This window comes from Thamnophis sirtalis, unplaced genomic scaffold (assembly GCF_051295495.1).
Source record: "Thamnophis sirtalis isolate CommonGarterSnake01/CBP01778 unplaced genomic scaffold, rThaSir2_p1.2 scaffold_9, whole genome shotgun sequence".
NCBI lineage: Eukaryota > Metazoa > Chordata > Lepidosauria > Squamata > Natricidae > Thamnophis > Thamnophis sirtalis.
This window is the reverse complement of record NW_028261389.1, coordinates 53,707,394-53,730,986: the sequence shown is the minus strand read 5'-3', so window position 1 is coordinate 53,730,986 and position 23,593 is coordinate 53,707,394. Positions and strand designations below refer to the sequence as shown.

The 23,593-nt window shown below is 40.3% G+C and overlaps 2 protein-coding genes across 4 annotated transcripts in view; one reads left to right on the top strand and one right to left on the bottom strand.

Moving 5' to 3' along the window:
• Window positions 1–23,593, top strand: part of IMMP2L (inner mitochondrial membrane peptidase subunit 2) — a 127,541-nt gene that overhangs the window by 35,701 nt on the left and 68,247 nt on the right. The gene's annotated exons all lie outside the window — the stretch shown is intronic.
• On the bottom strand, window positions 19–22,446 carry LRRN3 (leucine rich repeat neuronal 3). Its single transcript, XM_087723609.1, has 2 exons — window positions 21,852–22,446; window positions 19–2,698 (listed from the first exon to the last, which is right to left on the bottom strand). Exon 2 carries the CDS (start codon window positions 2,365–2,367, stop codon window positions 232–234), a length of 2,136 nt encoding a protein of 711 aa, XP_087579735.1. The 5' UTR covers window positions 2,368–2,698; window positions 21,852–22,446; the 3' UTR covers window positions 19–231.

The following is a 23,593-nucleotide window of genomic DNA, read 5'->3' as shown; positions in this document are numbered from 1 at the left end:
AAGAAATCACATATAAAGTCTTAGAAAACAGTTTAATTGGTATAGAACTTCCAAAGACAGGTGTTACCTTTGTAAAAAAAATACTACACTAGTAAATATTTGTATTTGTAACCACCATTTGTAATCACTAAGTTTCCATAAAGGAATCCTTTTTTCATCTTTTAACTGAGCACAATAGAAAAGAGTCTTGATGCTGCCACCGTAAAGCAACAAGTCCAAAAACCTTCACTTTCATGACATGTTTGTTGGAACCTCTACAACTGTGGCCTGCACTTCAAGGGCTGTGCTTTTCTCTTTATGAGCATCCCAATAACTGATTAAAGGAGGAAAAAGTTCACTGAAAGAAAAAGATTGTTTCTTCACATAATTCCTGAAAAATCTGTGTCCTTCTTCATCACAGTTCATTTCATGACAGATGCAACCGAGGAGGGTAGCAACACAAACGAATCCTAAAAAAAAACCAAGGCAGAAAAGAATTGTAGTGCTGTTGATGCTGCTCTTCTCAAAATTTCTCATTGCCGGATTCAATTTTTTTGTTGTAACATTGATGCACCGTCTTGCATTCTGAAGCTGGATAGTGGGGATGTCTATACAAATTTTATATTCCATTGATGAGGTGAGATGAGTAAAATTATAAACCTTTTGATATGATGGAATTCGAACTCTCTGAGAGGTCAAGGAGTTTTCATCTTTTGGAAAGGCAGTCCACCTAATGTTAGATTTCACAATTTTAGAATTTGTTTTCCAGGATACTAATATGGAATTGTAGCGTACATCTTTTACTATTATAGAGAAAGATTTATGATTCTCCTGGAGAAAAGGACCATCCACATTAATGACAATGGATTTTAAATCTGCACCAACTAAATTAGTTGCTATACATGTGTATAGGCCACTTTCTTTTTGTGTTATATCACTGATCTCTAATGTTCCTTCTGAATGTACATAATATTTAAGAGAAACAGTATTGGGTAAAAGCTTATGTCCTGACGGAGTAATCCAATATACTTCAGGTTCTGGAACAGCAGTAGCTCGACAATGTAAAGAAACATAGCTACCGGTTTCTAAATTTAAATTTACAGGAAAACTTTTTGGGGCTATCAGTGGAAGACAAATTTCCATCATCTCCCTGAAATGAACCATCCTGACATTCTGGCCTTGGAATTCAGGAGGATCTACGCAAAATAGTGACTCTGGCTCCATGAATCTGACGCTTGTTTTATTCATATTAATCCATCGAATGACACAATCACAATGCATTGGATTGCTATGTATGCTAATTTCCTTGAGATTGGGCAAAGATTCAATTGTACTGTGATACAGTGCACTCAGTGCATTGCTATTGAGCATGAGTGATTCCAGCTGTGGAAGGTGATAAAATGCATTAGGGTGTATATATGATAATCTTGGATTATTGGTTGCTTCTATTTTCCTCAAATCTGGCAAATTTTCAACAGCAAGGTTATCTATAGATATCAGTTCAGGCATGTTATTAATTCCCAATTCTTTCAGGTGTATCATGTTGCTAAAATCCCCCCTTTGTATTCTGTTAATGGGGTTTTTATTTAGATCCAAAAATTTAAGATTTGTAGCCTTTTGAATAGCTTTGTGGGGCACTTTAATTAATCTGTTGTCATAAAAAGAGATGCTTTCTAAATTGTCAAGACCAGCCAAGGCATTATCTGGTATTTCTCTGAGATTTATGCCTGCTAAAACCAGGCTCCTCAGATTTATAAGGGGTTTAAAGTTCATATCTTCAATTTTGCTTATTGGATTTTCTCCAATCATAAGAACTTCCAGATTAGGAATTGCTTCAAACCATTTGCTGTTAATTATTTGCAGATTGTTTGAATTGAGATGAAGCCTAAGAAGGTTATCAAGGCCTGTGAAAGCCCCTGATGCAATTGTAGAAAGTAAATTGTGATTAATGTAAAGCTCTTGGAGATTATTAAGTCCAAAGAAACATCTGTCAGGCAATTCTATAAGTTTGTTTTCCTCCAAATATACTGAAAGAAGTTGAGTTATCTTCTGAAGTTCAATAGTAGCCACTGTGGATAAACTGTTCTGGGATAAATCCAAACCAGTAAGGTTTACAGGAAATTCTTGAGGGTATTCAATTTTTTTAATAGAATTTGCTTGTAGAAGTAGTACCTGTGTATTATCAGGCAACTGAGGTGGAAAAGTAGAAAGGCCTACATCATTGCAGTCTACTGTTAATGCCTCCATGTATATTGACCTAGGATTAAACCATGGTCGTATCTCACAAGAACATGACTGTGGGCAGTCTGTTTTCTTATCCAGAGCTTGTACTGGAGCAGTGATAGTTAGGCCAAGTAAAAAGTAAATTTTGACTGACATGTCCTTCATTTTAGTTCTGGATTTCAGAAAATCAATTGCACAGTTTTTATGTACAGTAAGGGTTGGTTATTTGATAAGACAATCACTTGAATTTGTCAAATAGTGCATGCTGCAGAAACTCAACGTTCCTTTGCTTTTTGGAAATGCTCTGCATCTTTATAATTATTATTTTTCAATTTAAAAGGCATTTTTGGAAAACGATGTTACATCACATGGATAGATTCTTTAAATGAAATATATCCAGAAGGAGATATCAAAGCAAATAGCTTGTTTATATAACTGGAATCATTTTCAATTTCATTACGTCTTTTTTCATTTTTGTTTTTTTGGGGAAAATAACCTACAATATAAAAGAGAAAATAATTAATACTATCAATGAATACAGCAATGAAGGTTTATGTATTATTATTGATTTAAAATTATAGTATGTTGTGTTTTGTTTATAATGTTAAAAGGTTGTTAGATTAATAATAATTTATATTCTTATAACTATCTAAACTGTAAACAACTGGACACACATTATAAATGAAGTAATTGTGTGGCAACTGGGGTAGGGTAATTAGGAACATTGAGAGGAGTTCCAAGTAGGAAAACATAAGCATTTACATCAAATTGACATTAAATTCTGGCTTGAATTTTAAATAACGTTTCCCAGAGATACAACAGTGCAGATTATAATCCAGATGAAAATCAAAATTGGGCCTTATTTTCAGTTAAAGAGATATAAATTCACAGTTTTTAAACTAGGAGAATTATGCAAATCCATCCTGACTGCTCTTTTGGTATACAAGAGAATTATAAAATTGCTAAATCACTTGCCTTTCCCCCAGATATTTTTGACTGCTCTAGATATTCTTCTTGTATATGTGTGCATACAGAGAAACAGGTTTTGGAAGGGACGGCATGTTCATGTTTAAAAATTTTCACATTAGTAAGTAGTAGCTTAATATATTCTGTGCATCCTGATAAGAACACTGTGCAAATTAGAAGTGCTGCATACAGTAGATGATTAAAAATATATTTATTCACTGCTGAAGGCATACTTTAAACTACCCTACACCCATAGCATTCAATATAAACCACTCACACTACAGCCCACATTGTGTTTTTTTCAGTTTTGGTACTAACATTAACATGTGGCAACAGAAGCATTGTTTTAAAACAGTATAACAAGGTCAGCAATTCATAGACATTGATAAATGTATTTTGAGATGATGTTCATTACCATCTGAGGGATGGTAATTTGCAATATAGTGAGGCTGCTAATTCCCAGTGGCTATGCTGGGGGAATTCTGCAATGTGCAATCCCAACAAAGTCATAGGTTCGTGAACATCACCCTACATTCACCTAATATACCATACTTTTCTAAATATAAGACACCATTCCCCCCCCCCAAAAAAAGAGGCTGAAAATTTGGGTGAGTCTTAAGCTCTGAATATAGCTTTTTGGAATCTTTTTTCAGCCCTAATGAGGTGCTAACGAGTTAAGCAATCGTTTCAGGCAAAGCATGGAAAGATCAGCCTCACTTGTTAGCACCTTATTAGGACTGGGAAAAAAAACTTGAATATTTTTACTGCAGCATACTGTTGAAAAAAAAATTCTCGGTTCGTTCCAGTTGGGAGAAAGATTTGAAGACTGCCTTAAGAGGTACTTCTTTTGTCCATTTTTTTATTTGGGGGAGATAATCCTTTCAAGGGCAAGGCAGAGAGATCCTGTGACTATGTGATTTCTATTCTTTTGGGGATAATTCCTTTAAGGGCAAGGCTTTTCCTATCGGCTATCTGAATTTTCTCAATGGTTTCCTTCAGGCAGGCGCTGGGCTGGTTTGTTGATTCAGCTTTGTTACATTTTTACATGTGTGAAGTGCTTTTGCTGAATGCCCAGACATATAGTGAAGCTTATTAAGAATTTTCCCTGCTGCCTGGGCAAAGAAAAAAGTGGCAAAAGTGTCATTTTATTATACTATTGTGTTTGCTTGGTTTTCTGCTGTTATGGGAATAAAAATAAATACCTGGTGGCCAGAATTTTTTTTCTTATTTTCCTCCCCAAAAACTAAGGTGCATCTTATAGTCAGGTGTGTCTTATACTCCGAAAAGTACCTGCTTATCTTTCTAATTGGACATTCTTGTATTTCCATTGTTTATTTTTATTGTTTTATTTCTATACTATCATTATTTTTACATTTTTATTATTTTTTCTGTTTTCTTTTTGTAAATTACCCAGAGTTGTGAGGTGGGTGGCCAATAAATTTAACAAACAAATAAATAATATATATTGGGCAGAGATGAGATTTTGGTCAGACCAGTGGTGGGTTTCAAAAATTTTTAGAACCTCTTCTATAGGTGTGGCCTGTTTTGTGGGAGTGGCTTGGCAATCATGTGACCAAGTGAGAGTGGCTTGGCAGTCATGTGACTGGGTGGGAGTGGCTTGGCAGTCATGTGACTGGGTGGGAGTGGCTTGGCAGTCATGTGACCAGGCAGGAGTGGCCAAGTTGATGTCACTGAATTATTTGCCCCAATGAATGATCTACAAAAAGAAGTTATTAAAAAAAGGAAATTTATTATTTTGTGCACTTACTACTTAAATAAGATTAAAATAAGTACACAAAACAATAAAAGAGCTACTTACAGAAGGAAGATGACTATCACTGACCACCTTGCACTGTCATCCTGGAAGTAAAATGTCCTTCCCTACAAATTGCTGAGCTGAAGGAAGCATGGTCTTTTCCAGGACTTCAACATACTACTTGAATTCATGATTCCCTGCACGATTTGTATTCCGACCAATACCAGAAGCAGCGATACAGCCCCAGATCATCACGTGCAATGGATACTTCACAGATAGATTCAGGCAGTACGGCCTAAATTCTTCAGCTAGAAATCTTCTGACATACTTATTGCACTGATTCCCAGTCAAGTAGAAATTGCTCTCATCACTGAAGATGACCTTGGCCCACTGTTCGTTGGTCCACTTGGCATACTTCTTGGCCCACACACGTCAACGAGAGCAGTGAGCTTCTGTGAGCAAAGGTATACTTCAAGTCCTGCAGCCTTTGAGCCCTCTGGCAAGCAGTCTGCAGACTGTGGTTATGCACACTTTTACATCACATGTTTCACCCCAAATTCTTGTAATCTGAGGTGAGGTGAGCTTCCTGTCAGCCATCGAAATGTGTTGCAGAGCCTGATCTTGCCATTTGTTGACTTTTTTGGTCTTCCAGAGCAGAGCCTGTCATCAACTGAACCAGTTATTGGGTATTTTTCAACCACTCTGCTCACTGTGGTGCAATGGCATTTCACTCTCTTGGCTATTTCTGTACAGGACTAACCCTCTTCATGAAGCACAATGATGCGATGCCTCTGCTCAGTACTGGTGAAAGCAAAGGCCTTCATCCTTGCCCACAGCCAGAGCTAAATTAAATTTCTTGATGCTTTTCATGCCTACTTATGGTCAGAGAGTATAACAACATTGATTTAGCTTCTGTGCATTTTGATTGGTCAGCCAAAGCTTGCTGCTGATTGGCTACTTTCGATCCTAACATTCTTGAAAATTCAAGTTGTGTTTATTTTAGCACATAAACTCACTCAAAACGTTTAAAAGACTTTGGTTATATTAATAAAAATTATGCATCTCAATCCGACTACAGAAATTTTCATCAAATACTAATTTTGTGTGGTTTCTATGAGTGAAAAGTTGATTAAACATGTAAATACAGCTTAAAACTGAAAGAGTGCAGGACTTTTTCACACAGCTGTATATTTAGGAGCCTACTATCATAATCCACATTTTCTTCATCTGAAGAAACAGGATTTATCATTGAGATACTAAAGTGCCAAAACTAGAGAAACTCAAGTATGGATTTTGCCATCACCCATTCTACTATAGAAATTTGGATCTTCAATGTCCATAACTCAAAAATCACATAACTTTCAGGAACTGCACATTGACAACCTATAAAGAATCAAAGGATTGCCAGGCTGTTTACATGGAAAAAACCTGCAGCTGGGGTTTTGCTGAATCTGACATCACTAAAGGAGGGTTCTTCACCTTCAGTTGTGTTTGAAAAGAAGGGAAAAATAAATTTTAGAATCTATGGTCTTCCCAGTAGAAGAGTCAGTGCTGACCCAACTTACCATATTTTTCGGAGAATAAGACGCACTGGAGTATCAGATGCACTAAGATTTTGAAGAGGCAAATTAAAAAAAAAGGTTTTGTGCTCTGCAGACCTCCCCAAAACAGCCCGTTTTTTGCAAAAACGTCCCCGTTTTCCCCCCCAAAAAGGCATAAATAGCCTTTAGGAGGCTTGTAGAGTTCTCCGGGGGAGGGGGCAAAAATGAGCAAAAAATGGCTCATTTTTCATGGAAACGGGCCTGTTTTTTGTCAAAAAAAGGGCATGCATAGCTTTAGGTAGCTTATAATGCTCCTGGGGGCTGGGAAGGGCAAAATTGAACAAGAAAGGCCCGGTTTTTGCTCATTTCTGCCCTCCCCAGCCCCCAGGAGCGCTCTGAAACCTCCTAAAGGCTATACACGGCCATTTTGGTGAAGGGGGCAGGATTTCTGGAGGCAAAAATGCTGTATTCAGTGTATAAGATGCACCCAGATTTTCAGCCCTCTTTTTTAAGGGGGAAAAGGTCCGTTTTATACTCCGAAAAATACATATATGATAAATTTTATCTTCATGTTTCTTTATATTCTACTTTTATTTGATTCTTGGACCAGATCTGCATTTGCTACTATCTTTCCCTTTTACTTACTTACTGTTATTCATATTGTTAGTAAATGCCTTGATTCTCATATTGAATTAGACCTGTTGCATAGGTCCTTAATTCTTGGGCAGAGACTAGATATCAATATATCCATTTACAAATTGATGATTAATTTATAAATGTGTCCCTGTGATTTATAATCAGCCCATTTACATTTGGCTATAGACTGCATAGTAGAGCTACCAGAGAGCTCAGGAAACACCTATACTTCTGTGCGCTGCTTGGAGAATCCAAGCAAGGGATCAACTTCTGTCTATCTGCCCAGTGACTGAGTTTGAAGAGCTTTGGCCATTCTTCCTTGGCTCGACTGCTTTCAGTTTCTTAACTCAGACTGAGCCCTACAGACGTGACTACAATCTGTCTCATCTCAATCAACTGAGCAGAAACATGGAATTACAAGCTTGGAGTCTTCAAACAGCCTTTTGGAGAAAGCTTTGAACAGCAAGTATTTTGGAGGTCTCCTAGCCCCCTCACAGCTCACTGTGATCCTCTGATTGCTCTCCTCCGATCGGAGCGCCTTCGCTCACATCACAGCAGGCAAGTTGGGTCAGTGGCTTTACGCTCTAGAGAGCGTTTTTTTTTGTGCCACTGCCATTTTGAAGCCATCGACATTGTCTTGAGCACGCCAAGGCCACAGCTGATCTATGGAGGCTCGTAAGCAATGCATCATCTAGAATCACATCATCTTGATTCTACCAGCGAGGAAGCACCCGGGCCTTCTCATGAGGGCAACAGAGCACAGAGCAGCGACTATCTCCTGAGGTTTGCGACAAGCGGGGTTTGGCAGCGCCCAAATCTATGGGCTCCTCCCGTGGTGTTAGGGTCTCCTGCGGGATCGGCACCCCACTGGTCTCCTGGGACGTACGGCGAGGCTCGCGCCTCTGCAACCGAGTGTCTACCTGGGGGCACAGGTGGATCAATGCATTTTATGTCAGTGGCCTGTCCACCCACACCAGCTCATCCTGAAGGTCATCTGACAGCCCGTCCTGAAAGATGTCCATGAGGGCTGCCTCATTCCAGGCCGAATCTTGACTAAGAAGCCAGAATTCGCTGACATAATCCTGCAAGGAGCCATGGCCCTCCTGCAGCTTCTTGAGCAGTCTGGTGGCTGTTTCCTCCTTAATGGGGTCCTCGTACATCAGTCTGAGGTGTTCACAAAATCCCCTGAAATCGTCCAGCAGAGGGCTAGCCTGGGATAACAAAGGAGTAGCCCAACGAGCTGCTGTACCTGAGAGCAAGCTGATAATAAATCCCACCTTAGCCCAGTTGGTGGGAAAGTCCTCCGCTCTCAAGCTGATAAACAGCTGGCATTGTCCTAAGAAAGCTGGAAACATGTCTTGGCTGCCGTCAAATTTGTCCGGCACAGCCACCGGACATTTCCTCCGAGGCTAGGGTGGAATAGCAGGCCCCTGCAGCTGAGCTATCTGACCAGCCAGCAGAGCCACTTGCTGTGCCAACTGAATGTTCTCAGCATGTAATTGTGGCTTAATGAAGCTTTGTTTGTTTGGGACAGGACACAATCTGTTCTGACCCCCCTTCGTCCGGTGAGTAACGCCGACACAAGCTTACTCTTAGCTACACTTTATTCACAGTAATTACTCACAGACAAGACATTGGCAGCAACCCAGACTCCCACAGAAAAGAGATACACACAAGAGCTTCTCCAGCTTAGTATAATGGTTGTGTCCTGCAAAAGGTCTCCTCTCAAAGTCTCTTCTTATATACTCTCTTGGGAGGAGTCAAATCACAACTACCTGGGCCTGATTATCTCCTATGAGTCTGTCTCCGTAATTGCTGCCTTCACTTCTCCGCCCTCCTCTGCCTGGCATCAGGGACAAATTCCCTTCAATCTTCACCGCTGCTCCATGCCTCAGGTGCCTCCTGGTGGCTATGGGAGTCTGTCGGCAGCTCCAACGGTTCCTGCTGGGCCACAACAGATCACTATATATCAATATAAAATTGATGTTTGTTGTGCATGTTTCTATGGTGCCTGCAGAGAGCATGAGTTCTGTCCTGAGAGAGTAACTTCTTTTTTAAAAAGGTAGTGGGTGTACTTTTATTATATAAATATTCATGTTGATAATTTGAGGATAAGGCTTGGTAGAATCCACGCATTGTATAATTTATCTGCAATCCACATAAAATGAATATTTCAGTTATCTGATTCATACAGTATTCCTGGCATGTACATTTATGTGTGCAATTCCTGCAAAACATAGAAATAAAAAAAGCTGAAACATTATGTCATGAAAACTCTTTGATATGAACAGAACAGTATTTCAGAGTCAAATCTTTAGGAGTTTTCATTATAGCTATCAAATTATGCCTCACTGTTTTTAAAATAACGTCTATGCCTATGACATTTAATCAGAAAGAACTGCCTTTATAAAAACTCATAATCAAGATTATTATTTCAATAACTTACCAATTAAAATTATTTTTCCTCTGAAATAGAATTGTTATTAGTGCACATACTTTTATCTTTTACCTTTTTTAATAATACTTCTTAACATACTTGTATCTTGTAAATCTTTAAGTAGGGCTTTCTTTTGGAAATATTCATTTGAAGCACTAATTGTAAAGTGTGGTTTAAAATAGTATAAACAATAAAAATAATTTTTAGCTTTATTTAGTAAGGAAAAAAGATTAGGAGCATTCTTTTGCGTTAAAGCAAAAAAAATATTATGTTAGTTCTATATCCCTTTATTTTTACAATAGCATCTTTCTGATATTTCAGATAATAAATAAATTAATATCATATATAACTAATTCATAACTTTTTTAATTTTTAAAATATGTGTATGTATTTGAGAGAGAAAAAGATGGAAATTATTTATTTGTTTGTTTGAATTTATCAGCCACCTAACTAGAAGGGGTTCCAACACCAGGTTTTCAGAGCTTTCTTGAACCATGAGAAGGTGTCATCCTTATCTCTGGAGACTGTGACACAGAAGGCAAGTTACCTATGAAGTAATAAAGGTGGGATAAAAATTAATAAATTGATAAATTTATGGTGGGTTTTCCTAGTACCACAAGATGATAGCATTTAATAGAGGGCATCTGATGCACGCCCACTCTGCTGGAAGGTAAGGGCCAGACATAAATTATTGGAAAGAAGTGGTCCCACACATATGCAGGCCTGATGTCATACAGAACATTTTAGGTAGACTTCCGGTTTGGCATTGCTGTAACAGTCATAGGGAGTGGGGCTCCACAAACCTAGCCTGAACTCTCCTCGTGGGAGCGCCCTTAAAGTGCTAAAGTCACCTCCTAGGGGTGATGAAGAAAGGAGAGATGCCTTGCAGATTGTGGCGAGTGGCAACTCTTCTGCTTTATCCAAGGCTTATGGTGTGATATCTATTTGTTTCACAACTAAGGAGGAAAAATTTCTGAGAATTTTGAAGATTGTTAAGCAGAATGGTTCACAAATATTTGGAACTATTATTGGAATCAAAGAACTGGCTAGGTGGCCGATGAAGAGAAGGGAAAATCTGGAAGGAGTAAACTGAACCTGGTGGAGGACTATACAAATATTGCATACCTCGAGGAATGACTCTGGGACTGAGTGAGCAGTTTTAAGGTTGGCCTTTTGATGTTATAGACAGCTAAGAGTGTGGGATGTTGATAGATTTGTGACTAATTTTTTGACTTATCAAAATAAGATAAAATGTCTCAACAGGAAATAGTAAGCATATATCAAAAAGAAATGTCAATGATGTTTCAAAGTATCCATGAAACTATAACAAAGAACCACAGGGAGATAAAGGATTTGATGTATGATATAGATATATGTTCAGCAAATAACAATGAAAAATGAACCAGGAAACCACACAGTAACAAGCGAATTGACCCATTACCCTGCAGCTGGAGCGAAGCCAATACCAGCGTCCCTCCCCCCGCGATGCAGGTCCCTCACCAACATGGGGAAATCAATCCAGCCAGCAGAAAGGGGCTTGGGACACATCTCCCCATAGCCAGCCACCGATATTTGGGCTGCAGCCTGTGAATCAAACACTACCAGGCTGGGCTTTCTTCCCAGGTCATGGATGGGAGAGATACCAATGGGTGCCTGCCTTCCCTCAGCAGATGGCACCATTTCAGATAACTGGATGGGCAAACCCAGGGATTGACCCCCCCCCAGTGACTCCAGTCCCATCTGCAATGCCCCAACAGGCTCTTGCCCCACCTTCCGACAGGGGAAGCTGCAGGGTGGATAGTGGAGCACCACGATGAGGTGGCTCCTAAGTTAAGTGATGCAACTGAGTTCCTTTCCCTGGGGGGGAGGGGGAGAGATACCATTGCTGTCAACTTGGCCACAGAGCATCAGAGTGCCTGGTTCCAGCCCCAATCTCACAAATGCATGCACCAACCACCACCATGGTAAATAAGAAGACCCCAGAAGCCACTGAAAAAGAGTCATCTGGGCCAACAACCTCAGAAAGCTGATCCCCAACCTAAGGTGATGAAAAGTCCAACCGATGGGGAAACCCCTTCCACCTCGGAGGAGGAGAATAATGTAGACAACCCGATAATGAGCGCACCCGTCCATCCCTTTGCCATCAAAACCAAGCTCCAAGTACCTGAAACGGGTAGAAGGGAAAGTTGAAGAAGTCATGGACACCGGCTACACCTGATGCTTAATCAACATGTTGATTGTAGAGCAACTAAGCATACACACAAGACCTCTAACCCATCCCATTCAGTTTGAGCAGGCAGATGGAACGCTAATTGGGGGGACCCCAGCCACGCTAATGACTGAATGGTAAAGTTACAATTAGACCACCACTGTGAGTTCCTCAGATTCATTGTGGCTCCAAAGATGCCAGAATTAATTATCTTGGGGCTTGCATGGCTGGACAAGTGGACGCCTACAATAAAGTGGGAAGACGGCATTAGGAAATTGATTATCGGATTTGGGCTGCTACCACTGGTGACGCCAAAGGGTCACCCAGGAACGATTGAACCCAAGAGCCCAGACCACCCAGAACCTGCAGTACCAGCAGTAGACACAAAAACCCCAGGGATCCAACAAGTACTAAAAGACTACTGGGACTTGGCGGGGGTGTTCAGTGAGAAAGATTTCAACTATTTTCCCCCTCACCGGCCCACAGATTGTGCAGTAGAATTCAGACCTGGGCTACCCTACCAAAGCTGAAAATGTACTCCATGACTCCCAAGGCGATGGTTGAATTGAGGAAGTACATCGACATCAATTTGAAGTGGGGCTTTATTGAACCAGCAAAGTCGAAAGTAGTAGCCCCAGTGTTTTTCAGGGAAAAGAAAGATGACAGGTTTGTCTTTGTATTGATCTGCAGTTTTGAAAGCTGTATGCATGAAGAAGACCTATCTCCTCCCCTTCATGAAAGATACATTGAACCACTTGGCTAAAGGCAAGGTATTCACCAAGCTGGACTTGAGGGAGGCGTATTACCGCATATGAATCAGAAAGGGAGATGACTGGAAGACCGCTTTTAACTGCCTCCTTGGCAGCTTTCAATTCAAAGTCATGCCATTTGGGCTACAAGGAGCACCTTCAGTCTTCATGCAGTACATAAATGAGGTGCTACATGAGCACCTGTACCACGGAGTGCTCGTTTCTCTTGATGACATCTTGATCTTCTCTGGAAGAAAACGTGAAGTTGGTACGGCAAGTCCTGGAAAAACTTCTAGCCGCCAAGCTATATGCAAAGTTGTCAAAGTGTGAGTTCCACAAAACCTCACTAGATTACCTTGGTTATCGCATCTCCAACGACGGAATAAAAATGGATCCAGGAAAAGTGAAAGGTGTGTTAGACTGGAAACCTCCAAGTACTCGCAGACAAATACAGAGCTTTCTTGGATTTGCAAATTTCTACAGGCAGTTCATTCCAGCTTTTGTGGAGATTGCCCTCCCATTGACTGAACTTTTAAAAATGGGACCTTCCCTGACAAAGCCAAAAGCAAACCAACCCCTAAAGTGGACTATGGACTGTCATAAAACCTTTGAGAAATTAAAACGGCTCTTTGCCGAAGAGCCCATACTGCAACATCCCGACCCAGAGCGACAATTCATAATCCAGACGGATGCCATTGATGTAGCGCTTCTTTTGCTACTGCAAAAGAATAAAGAAGGGCACCTCTTGCTGTGTGCTTACGTCTCCAAAAAATTCTCTTGAAAGGAGATGGGCCATATGGGAGAAAGAAGCGTATGTGATCAGGTGGCCCCTGCTCACTTGGACACATTTCCTGGAAGAGGGGAAAATGTGCTGTTTGAGGTCTGGACTCACCATAAAAACCTCAAAGCTCCCAAACCCCATCAAAGACTGTCCCCAAAGCAAGTTCGCTGGGTACAATACTTCCAAAGGTTCCAATTCAAACTAAAACACCTCCCTGCAGGGAAGAACTTGTTGGCGGATGCCTTGTCAAGAAAACCGCAGTACAACAGTAAGAAGGAAGAAGTGGTTCACCCCATCCTTTCTTCCTCTCACCAAAAGGCGGCCCATGTCACCACCCGAAGCTAGGATAAGCTGATGACAGCAATGAAATCAGCGCTCCCAGCAGACCTGTGGGTCAACAATAACAAGGACATCCAAATGATGAAAGATGGCTTAGCCTGGAATGGATCCAAAATTTACGTCCCCGCGGGGTTGAGGCCGGAATTTCTACAGTGAAGCCATGATGCAAAACTAGGAGACCACTTTGGATTCCTAAAAATGCTCCATCTCACCAGGCACCAATTTTGGTGGCCAAAGATGAAATCGGAAGTGGAAGATTACGTAAAAAGCTGTGCTACTTGTGCAACGATGAAAATATGGCGAGGGAAACCCCCTGGACTACTACAACAGGTGACCAGCCCTAGCCGAACATGGGAAGAGATCACAATGGAATTCATCATCGAGCTCCCAGACAGCAGCAGAAATAGAGTAAGCTGGACAGTTATTTATTTGTTTTCCAAGCAGGCGCATTTCATCGCTTGCTCAGGATTGCAGTCTGCAAAGAAATTAATGAAAATGTTTGTGAAACACATTTATCACCTGCACGGAGTGCCCAGCAGGGTCATTTCAGACAGCAGAGTCCTGTTCACCGCCAAGTTCTGGAGAGAGTTCCTGAGAGCCAATGCGTCCACGCAAGAACTGAGCTCAGTGTTTCATCCCAGCACAAATGGCGCAACGGAGAGGGCCAATGCCATGGTGGAACAATACATCCAGTGTTATGTGGACTATCAGCAAGACAACTGGTCAGGCTTGCTACCCTTCACTGAACTGGCGTACAACAATAGTCCACAGCTGCACTGGATTAACTCCTTTCCAAATTACCAGTGGTATGGAATTTTTTCCCATGCCTGAGCTGCCTAGAGAACCTCCCTCCTCCATGTGTCTGAATGAATGGATGGACATGCTAAAGAAAGGATGGGAAAATATGAAAAAAGCTCTAGCAGATGCCGCAGAAGCTTACAAGAAGCAAGCTCCAAGACCCCTTTCGTGTGGGGACAAAGTTTTCGTATCTACCAAATACATAAGATTAAGAATGCCTAGTAAGAAATTTGCCCCAAAATTTCAAGGTCCATTCCCAATAGTGAAGATAATTAACCCAGTTACAGTTCAACTCGGTCTACCCAGAATTCTAGGGAAATTTTGCCCAGTATTTCATTGTAGCTTATTGAAGCCAGTAATTGGGTCCAGCATAAGACCGTCCACCCAGCCTCCCCCCTCCTATAGTGATAGAAGGGGAAACACATTATGAAGTGAAAAAAATCTTAGACTCAAGACTGTATAGGGGTCACTTACAGTATTTAGTCCATTGGAAGGGGTACCTTTTATCCGAAGCTACTTGGTTGAAAAGCTGGAACCTAAAAGCGGATAAGTTAGTAAAACAATTCCATGATAAGTTTCCCTATAAGCCAAAGGGTCCCCCTGGGGTGGGGAGAGGTGGTTAATTCTGTTATGTTAACCCCTACTTTATTCTCTTTTCAGGAAACGTTTTTCTTCTGAGGAGAGGTCGCCTATCAGGTGTGCAGCCAGGTTCCTTTTGGATCTTTGGCCTTGCCACACTTCCGTCTACTATGTTGTTTCTATAGTGGGGAAATGGGAGGGGGATAGTAAGTAGTAGGATGTGATGTAACCAAAATAAAATTCCTTTTAGATTGCCAAGGTCATCCTTTGTCTTGGTACCTCTGCACCTGACCAGAAATGGATGTGTGGAACTGGCAGCATGGCAGTGGAAGATTGGACCATGTGATGGACTTGTGGGTGTGGGGGCAAGATCTTGAACTTTCAACTGGGTGGGGGAAATCAGGAAGCTTCAGATTCGGGTTTTTACAGATGTGCCAGCATGGCTCTCTTAATAAATTGGAACTTTGAGAAATACTTTGCCTTGGACTCTGATTTAATTTTGGATGCTATTTGGAACCCTGACATATTACTTAGGAATGTTAAATGTTTTGGACCATGTGTTTGAATTGTGATCCAGCCGATAAGAATACAAACACACCTACACAACCCTTGAGTTCCAATTTTTTACAATGAGAAAATGAACTGTTAAAGACTATAAATATTCAGATAAACACATTAATGATAATGGCCTATCTCTTTCTGAGATACCTTGAATATCTCTAAGAACTATATTGTTGAGATAAGTATTTTTTTTTGCAAGTGGTCCTCAACTTATGGCCATTCATTTAGTGATTGTTTGACATTACAATAGAACTGAATGAAGGAACCTATGACTTGTCCCCAAAGTTATGGCCATTGTAGCACCCTCTATAGTCACGTGATCAAATTTCAGGCACTTGGCAATCTACCTACACTTACTACCTCAAAGGGATTTCAACTCTACTTATCCACCTTTTTCTCTCCCCCTATGCCCCTTTGGCCCTCTACATTCTGTGACTCCTTCCTCCCTGGCTGACCATCACTGTCTTTTTACTCCTGCGGCTGACCAAGCACATCCTGCTTTGCCTTTTGCAAGACAGTTGTTGAATGCACATGGCTTTCTTTCCAAGGTTGTGCTGGCATTTTCCCTAAGAGATCAAGACAGCCCCACATGGCCAGCAGTGGCCTCACAAAGGCTCAAGGTGGGCATGGCTCATCTGCAAAAGGAGCAAGAAGACAGCAAAGGACAGCCTGGATGTTGAAGCACAGGATGGTAAGGATCTTGGGGTGGTGGTGCTGGGAAGATGGATCCTGGGACATTGTGGCTTTTTACCTTGCCCTTGTGCTTCCCAGGACATACCCACCTTGTTCCATACTGCCAGGCCGTTTCAGGGTATGGGAGGTTTGTCCTCTATTGGGGGTATGGTGCAATTCTAGGCTTTCTTGCAGCCCCAGCATTATATTGTACACAAAGTCCCTGAGCTGCAATATGGCAAGCAGCCCCATAGCCCCATAGTTGTGGGGCTGCTTGCCACCCTGAAGATAGAATGTTTGGCAGCCAGAAGGAGAGAGGTGGGGCAGGGGAATAGGCAGTTAGGCAGAGTTGAAGAAGAGACAATCCTTTATCTTGGAAGAACTTAATCTCGGGACTGAGAGGAATCAACCCACAATAGCTTGACTTAGGGTGGGTCCTTGACTAACAAGAATTTTGCTTAATGGTGGCAATGTGGAATTCCAGGAGTGCACTAAGTGATGCAGTCATATGATGTTGCACTTTATGATTTCATTGCTTAGCAACATAAATTGCAATCCCAATTGTCATAAATTGAGGACAACCTGTAGAGGAAATCCCCCCCCGCATCCCCCCCAAAAGCATAGCAAGGAAATAATTGTGCTGTAATCGCTGTCCCCAATATATCTAGTTTTATTTTTTCTAATCTTCCTTCTTTCCTTCCTTCCAACTCCTAAGTAAAATCAGAGTTACTAGCCAAGATTCCACTTTACCACCATATTATTAAATTGATTTAGTGGTAAAGAAATGTTTACAGAAGTGTGTTATATATGAGATATTTTAATTCTCTTTCTTTTTACCTTGCTGCTTTTCCAAAAACACCAATTTCACTTAAATAAAATATTTTGAGTTTAGGGCACAGATCTTTTTGTTTATTTAAACTATTTTAGTATTTGTAATAGTCTCTTTTTAATTTTAAATCCTGTTATTATTTCAGTCTCTGCTACATGTAAATTTTTTACAGGTTCAAAGACTTTTCTGCTTACAGATAGTTTTGACCTCCAGCCAGTTGTTTAGCAATTATTTGAAATTACAATGGGTTCCGAATGGGTGTTTTAGGATTGATAAAGTATTTCAGATTGTCCTAAAATATCATGCCACACACATCTCCTGTGGTCATGTGGCTATTTTGAACACTTGGCAACCAGCTCATCTTGTGACTGCAATTTGTGGTTTTGTTTGCAGGTTTCTGGCAAAAAAACCCCACACCCTTTTGTAGGAAAGGCTTCACATTTACAATTATGGTATTTGCTTAATGGCTATGGATTTGCTTAATGACTGCGTCAAAATTGTAAAATCAAGTCCAGTTATGTTGATGCCTGACTCATGACCTTAATGACTTGTGACTGTAAAACTAGTTCCAATTGTGGCTGTAAGTTAATGATTACCTGTAGTTTTTTATTGTATTGTATCACTTTATTACTATTTTACATTTATGTTACTTTACCAAAACAAGACAATAATTACAATAGACATATATGAAAAATATAGAAATAACAAATAGACAACTGTGGCTTCAGCAAGGTGGTCATTTAGATGTAGTTGAAGTGGAACTGTTTCTCTTATTTAGGTTGAATTTTTAAGCTAACTTGGATAGAACTGAAAACTTATAAAGCTTTGCAAAATTAACAAAGCTCACTCTAATATATCCTGACTAAGTTTGACATGATTGCATACAACTCTGGAATCTACATGGGGCTGCCCCTGAAAAGTGTTCGGAGACTACAATTGGTCCAGAATGCAGCCGCGCGAACGATACTGGATGTACCGAGATACACCCATGTTACACCTATCCTCCGCGAGCTGCACTGGCTCCCTATTGGTCTCCGAACGGGCTTCAAGGTGCTGGTTATCACCTTTAAAGCCCTACATGGCCTAGGACCTGGATATCTACGAGACTGCCTCCTGCTGCATACCTCTGATAAGATCTCACAGGATGGGCCTTCACCAGGTGCCGTCGACTAGACAATGTCGACGGGCAGCTCCTCGGGGGAGAGCCTTCTCTGTAGCTGCCCCCGGCCCTATGGAACGATCTACCCCCTGAGATCCGGACCCTCCCCACTCTCTCGGCCTTCCGAAAGTCTACTAAGACCTGGCTATTCCGGCAGGCCTGGGGCTGTTGACCCTTGATTGAGTTCCAGCTCCACTAAGCTTGAGTGCATGTTGTGTTCTTTTAACTTGCTGTCTTTGTATTTTAAATTTTTTTAGTATTTTTAAAACTGTTTTTATGTAAGCCGCCCGGAGTCCTTCAGGATTGGGCGGCATACAAATTTATTAAATCTTGAATCTTGAATAGATTGAATCAGATTGAAATTTATTTATTGTAATCAGTATTTAAATCAATCCGATTGAAACTGGAAGAAGCAGATATGTTGTCCTCCTTACAAATATGTTAACTGTAAGCAGTAGTAGTATGTTTGGATTTTCTTATTCGGTAAACCTAAGAAAAAGCAGCATTGATCTTTTATTGGTTACATTATGTCTAAAGATATTTTAATGATGAAACCCCTTATTTGTCCTTCCAGATTGCAATAAAATTTTAATCCACAATTACAAAACTCAAGCAGTTTATTGTAATTTTTCTTTTGATTTAATTCAAAACCTTTTATATTTACCACCATGTATTTTACAAAATTGTGATATTGAATAAATTGGTTTTAAATCTCCATCCTTAACTTTACCTTTCCATTTATGTATGTTAAGAAAGTATCATTAGTCTTCCTTATACCAATTTTTATTGTCATGTTTTTCTACATTTGTAGATTTCTGTGTCTGCTCTTCAATCACAGAATATTCCATTAAACTGGGGATATGTTTCTTAAGGTGCCAGAAATTGCCCTTTAAGTTCATTCCTGCTTTTTAAATAGAATGTATTTATAGTCAACTTGCCTCATTTTAGTAAGTTCTGAACTTAATTATGCATGAATTCATATGTATCTTGTCAAAAAATTGGAGTAACCATGCTGGCCCATTGATTAGAATTACTTCTGCTGACTGCCAGCTGCCAGCAGTTAAAATCTCATTGGCTCAAGGTTGACTCAGCCTTCCATTGTTCTGAAGTCGGCAAAATAAGGACCGAGATTGCTGGAGGTAATATGCTAACTCTGTAATTGTCCTCAGTTATTGTGTACAATGATTAAGTTGCATTTCTATTGATATGAAAATTAAACGAATAAGTAAATAAATAAATATTTGATGGATGGAATAAAAAATGGGACTTCTTCCCTTCCTTCCCTTCCCAGTATTTTCTGTGATTACAATAGCTAGGTCAGGACTGTCAAAACTCCCAGCCCACAGGCCAGATGTGTCTCACGTTGGCCACACCCACACACAGTTTAGTGAAGGGGGGAAAAGTGCCTATATTTATGTGACGCTGCTGTGACAATGTGAGTTTGACACTCCTGAGCTAGGATATCTGGTTTCAATGGGAAGCTCAAAGAAAAACTCAATTTGGTTTTCTAGCAATTAGCTTAACCCTCCAATTTCTTTTCAACTGAGTATGATTATTAGCACATTTCCATTGTATTTTGAAATAGTTACATTTTTCTTTAAAAAAAAAAGTCCTAACTAGTGCATGCATCTGATTATATAATGTGATTGCAAAATACAACAGTGAGGTTAGGGTGGCGAATAAAGAGTAATTTTTTTAAAAGAATATATTAGCAAATTTAACAAGAATATTCCTCTAAAGACTGGGAGTTTTAGAACATGCATAGGTGTTACTATCACTATGGAGATAATTAAAAAGGGGGGGAACTATATTTTGAAAAGCTCAAAAGTGATACTTTAAATGGTTAGAATCATATACCATAGACTTATTGTTAGCTAAACTAGTTTGGATTACACTATTGATTACCTACTATTTAGTCACAGGTCTCAATTATCAACATTTGTACTGTTACATCCATACAAATCATTCTGACCCTGTGTTCATGCAAGCAATGCATTTACTATATCACCCACAATGCAGTATGATTTATTTCATGACTGCAATGAAACACATTTGCATAGCTGAAAACATAAAGATGCAGCTCCCTTTAAAACAGCCGAAAGGTGCCTAAGAAGGTAAGTTTAAAGCAATTGTTTTTGTTGTTGCATAGCAAATCATATTTGCAAAGAGAAAAAGGAAAGAGGCAGCTATGGAGAATGACACGATTGCCAATAACAATAGCTTTTCCACCTTGCTTCTTTACTGTAATCTAAAAAGGAATAATTGCCTTAAACTCATTTATTATCTGAGTACAAAAAAGTAGGCTTTTATTAGCGTTGCTTTCTTCCCATCTTTTAGAAAGGGCAGCAGATTTCTTGGCCAATCCTTGGCTTTGAGCCCCCCCCCCCACTTTCTCCTGTCTTCTTAATGGGAAAGTGACCAGTTTCAGGAAGAGTTGTTGCTTTCTCCCTTGCCCCCTACCTGTTTGCACTGAATACTGCAGAGCCAATATTAACTTTCAGAGAAAGAGCTGCTGGGGAGGGAGCAAGCTTCCTCTAGGATTTTTTTGTGGGCAGGAATGGAGCAAAAACAGGCATTTGATGATATGTGTGATTCTTCAGCTTACAAAAAATACTACACAGAACTATTTTGGAAGGCACGTTGCCACTTTTTATTCATACTGGAATAGGAACAAGAGACCTTTTTTATTCTGATCCACTATGATATTTTTATATTAAATATGTTAACAAGGTTTGGTTTGCTTTGGCTTCCTCTTCCCGTATCTGTGCCAGCACTACTTCTTATACACACATCAAAGCTAGCCTGTCAAGCTTGCCTGTTTTATCCATTTGGTTCCTTCTAATTTAAGCACACAGCCTTATTGATTCTAAATTATGCTACTGGTTAGAACCAAACAGAGCTGGTGCAAATCAAGACCCCTTCCTCACTCCTATTTTCAAGCAAATATCTCAGATTTTCCATAACAAGCAATAACATCAACATCAAAGAATGAATATACAGTCTCCTGACCCCAGGTTTTCCTATCAGAAATTTTCTTTAATGGCTTATGATATAATCCTTTCAGTTACCAGAGGAGATGAAGACTGTCTTTTTTTAACCTTACATATGCCAGTTCCAGCGCATTACTAATAGGGGCATTGCCTTTCTGACTACCAGGTGTCTGTGTGTGTGTGGGAGGGGGCAGTCATTACAACAATTCTTAAAAGTCTAATCTGGGAGACATTCAGTTGGAATGTGATGATCTTATTCAGTCTTCCTTCTGAATAGCTACTAGGTTGCAGTATGACATGCTGTGGCATTAGCTGTAATTCAGCCTGAGGAAGGGGGTTAAAGAACTGCCCTGTGCTGCATGTAATTGGTTTCCAAACAGAGAAAGTAGGCTGTTTCATTTTGCCTTGAGGGTACTGAGAATCCCATTATTCAAGCCATTTGATGTATGTTTCAGCTTTCAGAAGTCTTGGGGAGAAAATAGATTAATGAGGATTTGATGGTGAGTTGTTTGGAGCAGACAGGGGTCCTTTGTATGTTTCACCAAAAGAGTAAAATCTGGAGCTGAGGCTGAAAACTAGAGACAGAAAAGAAACATCTCACAAGCAAATAGCACAAGAACAGAACTTAGGATAAATAAAATACTTACCCTACAAAAGTAAATTTAGTTCTGGAATACTCATGCTTATTTTATTCCTTAGTTCAGGTAGCCACATATTGATGTTAAAGCTAGGAAGCTGAGTCGGCATCTGTACAGATAATGAATATTAGTGCTGTCTCTATATATCCTATAAGAGGAGAGAATCTCTGCGCAGCCTGCCGATTTCCCGTACTTTTTTCCAGAGCTCTCTGCTGGCTTTCAGAAGCCCACCATCCAGGGAAGGAGGTGGAAGGGAGAAGGGGTGTGTGTGGAGAGAGGCAGGCAGGCAGGCAGGGCAGGCTTCTAGCTTCTCTTCTTCTTTCTCTTCGTTTCCATGGTGCTTAGTGGTGCATCATTCACCCGATCAGTTGTCACACTGACATGGTGCTGCCTTCTCAGTGGTCATTAATAATCATCCACTCCCCAGAGAGGAGCCAATAGAGTGCCAAGATGTAGGACTTGCTGCTGCTCTAGCCTGGTTGGCTGAGACAACTTGTCTGTTAGATGACATTACCGTTTAGGGTACAAATACACACAGCTCTCCTTTCTGCTTCCAGGCATTGTTTCACTGCTCAGAAGGAATGCCTCTCTGCGAAGCACTGCATTCCCTTTAACATGTAGGGCATGATACTGAAAAGGAAGAACATTCCTGCTCTTGTTATATCAACTCATTAGTTAGAAAATCTCTTTCTGTTCTCCACCTCCCTCTCCCTCCCTCCCCCCACACTCACAGAGAAAGATCTACAGCAGTGGTCTCCAACCTTGGCAACTTTAAGACCTGTGGACTTCAACTCTGGGAGTTGAAGTCCACGGGTCTTAAAGTTGCCAAGGTTGGAGACCACTGATCTACAGTATGTCTATTAGCCTAATGTGTTTGAAACTCCCCTATTCTCCCTTATGTTTTGCGACATGCATTGATAGATAGAAAATGCATATTTACACACTCCTGAATATAAATATGGAGACACAAAACAGACATCAATGAAAGTTATAAGTAAACATACACTAGGAAAAAAAGAAGACAGGCTTTTTTCATAGTCTTTCTCTCTCTTGCCTCTCTCTCTCTTTATCTCTCTGAATTATCTGTGTTTCTTTTATGTTACTTTTCCTAAATAAATAGCACACTAAAAATTTACAGAATTATAGCTGAGTTTGAAAACATATTCTTCTCAAAAAGAAAAAAAAATACTCCAAAATATTGATTAACTGTTTTTCTATAAAAGTGTTTAGACAGAAAGAGAGAAACTCAAGCACATAAGGATTTGAAAATAGAATTTTCAAAAGTAGAATTTTATTTTAAAAAATTAATGTACATATTAATATAACCCTTCTTTTGAGATGCCACCCTCTAGTGGAAAACAAAAAAACCCTTAGCTTTTGTTTATTTTGGCTTGACGGCTACATATACCCTTATAGAGATAGTATCTAGTGATTTCTGAAATATGGATGAATAGTATAAGAAGCTATTGTTCTGCATGCAACAAGTATTCTGCTGTCTGTGCTGCTGCAGGGTCAGGCTAGGGACAGGGTAGGGTTAGATTAGAATTATAGGGTGGGGTTAGTTTAGTTTAAGATTAGGATTAAGGTTAGGGTGGGGGTGGGGTTGCTAGCCTGATGGCCTACCGACTGGCTGCCTCCACTGGGAGTGTTACGGTACAGCTGGGAGCGGGGCTTTTTCCTCCCCCCTTATCATGGGGTTTCCCTGGCTCCTGTATGTCCTTTTGTTCCTGAGGGAAGGGGTGTTGCTGGCC

What these genes read in the sequence shown, in the direction of transcription:
- LRRN3 (XM_087723609.1), bottom strand. Translation starts at nt 2,367, where the DNA reads ATGAAGGACATGTCAGTCAAAATTTACTTTTTACTTGGCCTAACTATC.